Below are 10,192 nucleotides of genomic sequence, written 5' to 3' on the forward strand. Positions count from 1 at the left end.
GGGGGTGATGTGATCAGCACCACGCCCCTGACCGCCTTTACCCCCCAGGGTTTCCCCCAGCTACCCATTGTTATTCGACGCTGGGTGGGCGCCGGGGCCGCTTCCATCGTTAGAAAAGTTCCCGGATTTGAACCGGCCGGGGATCGAACCGGGACCTTGAGCATGGTAGTCAGACGCTTTACCGACTGAGCCTCCAGAATGGTCGAGAGCTAGAATATGTAGGACCCTATTCCCATTCCCTTCATCGCACAGTACTATATAGGCTGTTTCACTCTCTTTTATAATTTTCTTGTATGGATGATGTATATACATTTACACTTATGCTATACCGATTATGTAAAAACAATCATATCATTGTGTTAAAATAATGTGATGCAGGATGCTTGTTTGGAATACTCAGATATTGTTCAACTTCTCAGGAACCTAAATATTACCCTTTTCTTATTAACCAGGACATCTTCTCATTCAATAAGTTATGGAAGAACACTGCCCCCTGTTGGGGACTTTTACATTTACTCAGCAGCCAAAAAAAATCATATGCAGATGATTTTTCGTACGTTTTCAAAAAATGGTAAAATGAGAAGGAAGAGGTACCAGATGGAGAATAGAATTGTGAAAATATCATTTTTTTATATTAGATTTTCTTTTCCTGCAGTCACGCAAATGAAATTTAGAAATACTGTAAAACCTCATTAATCCGGACTTCGCTTAATCCGGACAGGCAAAAAGGGATAGAAAGCAGAATGCAAGGTTTTAAATGTGGCTAGAAGTCAACAAGAGAGCTTACCAAAGAAAAGGCAGTCAACCACTGATGAAATTTTGTTTCCCGCAGACTTTGTACTGTACTGTATAGTGTATTTAGGCCTATGCCCTTTAAATACACCATAATAAACGTGTTTTGTTGCTATAAACGGAGTTTTAATGAACTTTCTACTGTTCTTTTAGGGTATTTCAGTCAATCCGGACTTTCGTTAAACCGGTCAACTTATGCCCCACATTAGTTCGGATTAACGAGGTTTTACTGTAATTATATGTAATAATCCGTGGCGCAACAGCTCTTGAGGGCCAGGGCCTGACTGCCAGCTTCGCTCCCACGGTGGGAGATCATCCAATTAGTTACGGAGTGGCGTGTGTTCAGCACCACGAACCCCTAGTCGTTGTTGTAGGTTTCCAGAGCGGGTTACACGGCTCATTCGTAGCTCCCCATTTCCTCACGATGCTAGATGGCCACTGGCCCCATACACTAGCAGAAATCTTACGAGAAAGTTGATATGCTTCCTTCAGGAGACTCGAATTAGCGCACATTAGCCTCGCGCCTTATACTGCACCATATTTTTTACACAAAACCATAATTTAAAACATTAATCATCAATTCTTTTTTGTAGCTAATCAGTGGTGATTTATTCATTCTAGTTTTTTTGGACTTTTAACCACTGTTATTTAAAAGAAATTTACCAACGTTTCGGAGGCTGCATCTGCCTCCGTCTTCAGGGTAGCGTGTCTAAATGGTTACCTTGGAGGATTATTCTTGGTGGCCTAGGCTCCACCGCGTCAGTCGGTCACAGGGACCTCATATACGAAGTTGCCAGGTAGGATTAACAGTGGCCAGGCTTCACTTCTTAAGATGACCATGTCAAGGTCACGATCAAGGCTTCGTGTGGCACCCTTAGGTTTCCACCTTGATCACCGGGGACTGGACAGTCTCTATAGACTATTCATACACATTGCACACCAACCCCGATTTACGTCAACATGCAATCCGGGGCTGTCCAGTCCCCGGTGATCAAGGTGGAAACCTAACGGTGCCACACGAAGCCTTGATCGTGACCTTGACATGGTCATCTTAAGAAGTGAAGCCTGGCCACTGTTAATCCTACCTGGCAACTTCGTATATGAGGTCCCTGTGACCGACGGACGCGGTGGAGCCTAGGCCACTAAGAATAATCCTCCAAGGTAACCATTTAGACACGCTACCCTGAAGACGGAGGCAGATGCAGCCTCCGAAACGTTGGTAAATCTCTTTTAAATAACAATGGTTAAAAGTAAAAAAAAAAAAAACTACAATTAATCATCAAGCTAGGTAATAATTACATAGCACGACTTACAGACGCAAACAACAAATCTAGACACAGTTGTCAGTGACTAACCCGGGATGTGAACCTAAAACTACTGGTACAGTTGGATCCATGAGTATTACCGTGCAAATTGTCCATCACCATGTTCAGCACTTCATTTGACCCAATAATAGCTTCAATTAAAATAAAACTCAGAACAAGCTATTGACAACTTCTGCACCATCATACATAAGAATCCATTGCTTAAAAACACACAGGGTGTAAGAGAAACATTAATGAAAATAGTCATTTACACGGTAATACTCATGGATCCCACTGTACCAGATTCAGTTGTGCGGTAGTCAGCACACGCGCTAAGAAGCCATAAGTTCAGGGTACAATTCCATTGTAAGGGTATTGTACGGTTGTTAAATAGGTTTCAATTCCATTGTAAGGGTATTGTACGGTTGTTTAATAGGGTACAATTCCATTGTAAGGGTATTGTACGGTTGTTAAATAGGGTTCAATTCCATTGTAAGGGTATTGTACGGTTGTTTAATAGGGTACAATTCCATTGTAAGGGTATTGTACGGTTGTTAAATAGGGTTCAATTCCATTGTAAGGGTATTGTACGGTTGTTAAATAGGGTTCAATTCCATTGTAAGGGTATTGTACGGTTGTTAAATAGGGTTCAATTCCATTGTAAGGGTATTGTACGGTTGTTAAATAGGGTTCAATTCCATTGTAAGGGTATTGTACGCTGTTAAATAGGGGAAATCGGCACAAAAGTCACTGTGATTCCTTCCCAAAGAGAAAGTTGGCAACACTGGCTCATTGCCGAGATTGGCAACACTGTTCTGCGATTGCCATAGATACTGATGCCGAAGTGGGAAGCTGTTCGTTCTCTTGTTGGTTTTCGAAGGACAATATTTACACGTGCTGAGAGGCCCAAACAAAGGTCCCTGGGAAACGGCCATGTGGCAATGCGAACAACGTTCCTCCGAGGAAAAAACAAGCGAAATTTGAGATCTTTCTCGTTCTCCCCTCCCCCTCTTTCCCCCTTTCCTTTCCCCAGCATCCGTAAACGGAGCTGCTTGGTTTCCAGTCTCCCCGTTGTTCAAGTCCAGCCTCACGTTGCTCAATAGCAATGTGAAGGAGAGTTACGAAACTTTCATAGGGCTTATTCGTTTTTTCCGGATTTTGGAGAGGGGGAGGGGGTATGTTACCGATTTCCTCTCCCCTTCCATTCCTATATATGGGCCCGTTCGGAAAATGGTGGATCTAATAACGCTAGGGATGATCGGAAAATAAGTTTACTTTTCTCTAATAGTTGCCAATATAACTACTATAGAGCGTCTCAACCTTAAAAGTCAGTATGTGTTAAATGGAGCGCGGCGTTGCCAGTTCAACAAACGGAGGAGCATCGAGTCGCTGTTAATCGCTAATGATTGCGACAAATTTATTTCCTTAATATCGTATAGAAAATCATCAAAATCTATGTATTTGATGCATTTTGAAAAAAAAAAGCGATAGTTACCTCAAGATTTGCATGTAAATGTTTATATTTCGACGAAACTATTTACCACTTTACATTTGCATTATATGTGTAATACACGACGCAACTATTGTTACTTCTTTCGTTGAATGTTGTATCTTTTACATAAACAGAATTAAATAAATACAAAAACAAACATTAAGATATATTTTTTTTCCGGAAAATAAAGCACACTGCACTTCCTACGAACCGGGGCAAATGCCTGCAACTGAATTCGTATCAATCCCTAAGATTATATGTTTATTTTATTGGAGTCCTCTGTGAGCTTCTCAAATTCGTCGACCAAAGCGTCGTTCCACTTCTGACCTACTGCCTTGCTGACCACCTCTTCTCTCTCAACTCAATCCCAAAAGTCAGTCCCCTCTCAGCTTGTCTCACCTCTATATTACTAGGCCATCGAGCTCTTCCTCTATGCCGAATCGTGTAATTAATTGCCACCATGCAAAACCGCTGACTCTATAACCAGAAGTATTACCTGTTTCCTGAATGGTCAGGAGGTTTGCATGGCACAACACAATGCATTGTAAACATGCCTCAGAGGCTTGAGACAACTGAGAAAAACAAGTGAATGCCCTGGTCAACGTGAAGCGTTCAGAGAGACTTAAATAAAATAAACATATAATCTTAGGGATTGATACGAATTGTAACCTTGGTGGAGCGATGAATTTGATACGCGAGACAGCCTGCATAAACAAACTACGATTGCGGAATAAATAACGGTGCTGTGGAGTAACAATGCATTCTAAAAATAACTTCAAACAATGGTCAACACTTTTCTCGCTTGGTCTGCACGTGTATCGCGACAAACCGAAAAATTTCTCGCTAACCAACGTTTTCGTGTTACGGTCTGATGATTTATACAAAATATCCAAAGTATATATATATATATATATATATATATATATATATATATATATATATATATATATATATATATATATATATATATATATATATATATATATATATATTAAGTGGCCGCGGTGGCTCAGTCGGTAACGCGTCTGACTACCATGCTCAAGGTCCCGGGTTCGATCCCCGGCCGGTTCAAATCCGGGAACTTTTCTAACGGTGAAAGCGGCCCCGGCGCCCACCCAGCGTCGAATAACATGGGTACCTGGGGGAAACCCTGGGGGGTAAAGGCGGTTAGGGGCGTGATGCTGATCACATCACCCCAACTCACGACCGGATCAAGAAAGTGTGGGGCGTTACCCCCACACCCCCTATACGCCTTCATGGCGTGGTGCTATGCACAGGGGAACACTTTACTTTATATATATATAATTATCCTCGTAAGCAAATTAATTCACTCAGGCGAAGAATATCATATCTACAAACACCATAGATCCCATAGAAAAAAAACTGGCGAAGTTGTTCAAGCGGTTTGATATTTATGGCTTTTGAAGTATTTACTAGAAAAAAATTAAGCGTTTTGCAAAATTCCATAATTACGGAAATTTCAGATCACATGAATTTATGACAGGTTTTATAATGCCGTCATTAAATAGAGCATAAAAAACTCTACAGGATAATGATTTCACTGTTTGAAATTTTTGACTTTTACATTTTGTAAATTTTGTAACATCTGGCGACGCATCGGTGGTAGAGAAGGACAGAGCTATTGGCAAAACTCATGCATTAGAGAGAGAGGGAAGTACTCCATTTACTTCAATACTGACTTTGAAGGTTGAGACACTCTTTTATATATATATATATATATATATATATATATATATATATATATATAAATGCTCAATGGATTTAGTAATCTTTCAGTGACACGCTGTTTGTACGACTACTCAGATTTTGTAATTATCATAGAAAACTAACACAAAAACGAGACTGAAGGAGGAATAGGGAAGTATGCAAAGATGTCGCAAATTATTTTTCCTTCGTCGTGTCCCTTTCGTCCCTCACGATCTTTACCCTTCTTCTTCTTTGTCGTTCTCTCTTTGAACTTTTCGCTTTTTCTCTCATTCCTTTTTGCTTATTTTCTCTCCATTCTCTATCGGTTTCCTTTCTTATGTTGGCAATTAACGACGTCTCGCATCCAGCCAGAAACAACGAACTCGCTTTAATGTAAACACCATCACAAGTTGACGCTCATTCGCACACACGCATAGGGATAAACATGTCCAATGTTTGGCTATGAAACATGTTTTTAAAAAAACATTGTTGGTATCTGGTTAGAACAGCACGCTACGATGAGGGTTCTCGGGTTCGAATCTCGGTCTTGGCATGGTTGTTCTTTGTTAGTGTTCCTTCATCATATAATCACTCAGCCTCGTCTTCGCGATTAGCCAAGCGAAAGTGATTATTGTTTTGTATTTTTGTATTTTTTCGGTTTTAGCCCTCTAGCTTAATAACCACGATAAGCACAAATGATGAAGTAGATGAAGAACAAGTTCAATCAAAATTCCATGCATTGACCAAGATTCGAACCTAGGATCCTGGCATTCTGGTACATTATAACCACTCCGCTACGAAATCTTGCAATAAACTCTTCTGTTCTGCGTATTGCTTAAAAAGGGTTTGTGGCACCTGGCCGTATACACGAATTGGTACTTCTATATCCGCGGTGGATGGTGAAAAACTGGAATATTTTTAATCTCTTATATGCATTGTGGACAGTTGGTTACTCTAAGGGAGATTTCACACCGAAGCGAGAAGCGACACTTGTCGCTTGAGGATTTCACCAATCGAAGCCAGGCCTGTGTGGCCTGTCCAGTGTGAAATATTGCTCTTGATTGGTTTGTTGCCTGTCGCTTGTGGCTTCGGTATGAAATCTCCCTAACAGGTTTCCTGTCAATTGTCGCTTCGTGTCTTGAATGTTATGTTGTTTTATCATGAAGACAGTTGTGTACATGGAACCTTATTCTTTCTTGCAGGTCATCAATGGGTGAAGAACAACCTGGGTATCACACCTCAATCTGGATGGTCCATAGACCCCTTCGGACACGGAGCCACCGTTCCCTACCTCCTGAAAGGATCCGGAATCTCCGGAGCCGTCATACAGAGGATACATTACGCCTGGAAGCAGTGGCTGGCAGAGCAGCAGATGGGGGATTTCCTGTGGAGGCAGAACTGGGACGACAGCGGAAGAACGGACCTCTTCGTCCACAATGAACCCTTCGACATTTACTCCATCAAGCACTCCTGCGGGCCCCATCCACAAGTGTGCCTCAATTTCGACTTCAGGAAGATTCCCGGGGAGTACACGGAGTACTCGGTCAAGTCGGTGCCCATCGACGACAGCAATGTCAAGGAGAAGGCGGAACTCCTGCTGGAGCAGTACGGCAGGACCGGATCGCTCTTCCCGCACAATGTGGTCCTCATGCCGATCGGCGACGACTTCCGGTACGACCACGACAAAGAGTGGGACCAGCAGTACAAGAATTACCAGAAGCTCTTTAACTTCATCAACCAGAACAAGCAGTACAATGCGGAGATCTCCTTCGGCACTCCGGGTGACTACTTCAAAGCCGTGAAGGAGCGTATGCTCTCCATGCAGACTTTGCGTGGAGACTTCTTCGTGTACTCGGATATATTCTCGGAAGGCAGGCCGGCCTACTGGAGCGGCTACTTCACCACTCGTCCCTACTGGAAGATCTTGGACAGGGAGCTGGAGGCCAACTTAAGATCCGCGGAGGTCTTGTACACCCTGGCTCTGAACCGTGCGAGGGAGCAAGGATTCAACAAGACGATGCAAGTCCTGGTCAGCGACTACGAGAAGCTCGTGCGCGCTAGACAGAACCTGGCGCTCTTTCAGCACCACGATGCCATCACCGGGACATCCAAGAGCTTCGTGATGCACGACTACGCGCTGAAGCTTTTCGACGGCATCCAGAGCACGATGCTGATACAGTCACGCAGCGCCGGCGTGCTGCTCTCCAAAGATCTCCGCAGCATGCCCAAGGAACAGCTCACCACGTTCCTCCTGCCTGATTTCGACCGCGAATCGTACGAGAAGCTGCCCAGGAAGATGCCGATCGTCATACCCACGAACGAGCCCAAGAGGGTGGTCGTGTTCAACTCTCTAGCTCAGCACCGACAGGACGTGGTAAGGGTGCTGACCCAGACGCCCAACATCAGGGTCCTCGACAGCGAAGGGAACGCCATCCCGTTCCAGGTGAACCCGGTCTGGAACAGAACTGACAAGGGGTTGCAGATGGTGCATGGTGACTACGAGGTGATGTTCGTTGCGGATCTTCCCCCGCTTTCCCTGGTAACGTTTCAGCTGGAGAGAACCTCCGTGAAGAGCCTCGACACTCGGGCCGTCATCTATTGCAGCTCTTGCAACAAGAAAGATGATGCCAGCTTCGTGTCGCCGTTCGAGGTCAAGGGGATGCAGTCAGGTGACATTCAACTGGAGAACCACAAGATGAAACTCCTCTTCGACGGTCCCACCGGGTTCCTGAAGGCCATCACCAAGAAGTCCTCGGGGAAGACCACCCAGTGCGGACTCCAGTTTGCCGCTTACGAGTCTGCGCAGTTCCACAGCGGCGCATACCTCTTCATGCCCGACCCTTACTCTCGCGACAAGGAGCACGAGATCCTGCAGGACGGAACCCAGGAGATTCTCATCACCTCTGGACCAATCGCGTCCGAGTTGAGCGTCATGTACAAGAAGGTCCTTCAGCACACCATCAGGATATACCACGTCGCGGGACCGCTGAGCGAAGGCATCTACATGGAGAATATAATAGACTTCGACACGCCGCCCAAGTATCGTGAGACGGAGCTCTTTATGAGGTTTGTGACCGACATTAGCAACGGGGATGTTCCGGAGTTCTACTCCGATCTCAACGGGTTCCAGATGCAGAGGCGCGTGAAGGTCGAGAGGATCGGTATCGAAGGCAACTATTTCCCAATCACCACCATGGCGTACATTCAGGACTCCGGAAGACGCCTCAGCCTATTGGTCAACCACGCTCAGGGGGCGGCCGCTTGGCAGCCAGGGTGGCTGGAGGTGATGATAGATCGGCGGATGCTGTACGACGACTCCAGGGGGATGGGAGAAGGCGTCGTGGACAACAAGAGGACTCTCTCCAAGTTCTGGCTCCTGCTGGAAGACCAAATGAAACCTTCGGAGCAGTACTCTCGGCCCAGCCTGTTCGCCAACTACCTCTCCAACAGCCTGCTGTACCCGGCCAACCTGTACGTGCTGGAAGACGCCTCCCAGGACCTCCACAGACGCGTCGACCTCCTGACCAAGCCATTCCCGTGCGACACCCACCTGCTGAATCTGCGTACCATCTCCGACCCGACGTACACCCAGTTCCCGTCTGCGTCGGCCCTCATGATACTGCAGAAGCAGGGCTACAGCTGTGACATTCCCTCGAAGCTTCCACAGTGTGGGCTCGAAACCGGGACCCTCCACAAGCGAACGTTATTCCGAAACGTGCACCTGGGGTCCATAACGCGAACCTCCCTAACAGGACTGCACTCCCTAGAGACATACAAATCCCTAGATGAAGTTCAACTTCAGGCCATGGAGCTTGCAACATTGAACCTCACGTTTGTGCTGTGATAAAAATGGACACAGTAGAACTTTTTATCGGACTAAATAGGACTGAGAAAAAAATTCCCCTGACGTGTACAGACCCCAACCCCATTACGACCATAGTATTTTGTATAGAAGGGCAGATTCTTATTATTAAAAAAATATTTAAACTTTTATTATAAAAATTGTAAAAAAAACACAAACGAGCTTTTATAAAAAGAAGAGGAAATGTAGACAATAGTGCCACATATTGTGACATGAGGTCTAATGACGTTTTATATGCTCCTGAATTGTATTCAGGATCCGTGTCCATATGTTCATATCATTGTCTTTAATATCATACATGTGACAGCAAGGAAGAAATAACAGTGTGGACAGGGTTTAATGTAGCCCTTATAACTGGACTTCCCCTTTTCTATTCCAGGAACATTGTTTAAAATACGACAAAGGGTTAAGGGTTGCACAGGTATACAAAGAATAATAAAAAAGGGTGAATCTTGTTGAATCAAGATGTCTTTGTCACTTTATAGTTGTTATTAAAGTGTTACCAAATCTTAATTTGTTAAATAGTTATTTTTCTTGTGAAGTAAGCGAGCTGCTGTTGGTTTCATGACAGGTTCTTGGTAAGTTCTCTTTTTCAATTTTAATTTATTTATAAACTTAAAGAGTCAGAATAATGCAGTTGTAGGCAGTGATGTGCGTCTATGCGTAAACAACGATAGTCTACATTCTACACGTATACTATTTTATAGACGTAGATTACGTAATCTATGTAAACAACATGGCGAAAGGTGATAACTTAGCAAGGCGCGCCGTGGAATAAAAAGAATATTATACTGCGTAACAGTTGCTGATGTGTCAGGAGAACTTTTCATACTCTTTCATCCAAATTCGAACAATTTCTCACCTAGGAAGATACCTAATATAGGAAATATTCTAGTGTTTTATGGGAAGAAGACCACTCTTGCCTCACGACTGCCATCTGTTGTTGTTTTTTGCATACTATTTATCTTCCTTCATAGTTGATAATAGAAGAGAAAAAAAAATGTTGTAAGTAGAATTATTTTCATTTCGTTAGGA

The 10,192-nt window shown here is 44.1% G+C and overlaps 1 protein-coding gene across 1 annotated transcript in view; it reads left to right on the forward strand.

The window, feature by feature from the left end:
- alpha-Man-IIb (alpha-Mannosidase class II b) overlaps positions 1 to 9,670 on the forward strand; it is a 463,611-nt gene extending 453,941 nt beyond the window's left edge. The window contains exon 5 of the mRNA XM_083114244.1: positions 6,498 to 9,670. Within this exon, the coding sequence (XP_082970370.1) occupies positions 6,498 to 9,139 (2,642 nt within the window). The 3' untranslated portion in view covers positions 9,140 to 9,670. The remainder of the gene's footprint in view (positions 1 to 6,497) is intronic.
- Positions 9,671 to 10,192: the final 522 nt, after the last annotated feature.

Source organism: Lepisma saccharinum, chromosome 29 (genome assembly GCF_977018435.1).
Source record: "Lepisma saccharinum chromosome 29, izLepSacc3.1, whole genome shotgun sequence".
Taxonomy (NCBI): domain Eukaryota; kingdom Metazoa; phylum Arthropoda; class Insecta; order Zygentoma; family Lepismatidae; genus Lepisma; species Lepisma saccharinum.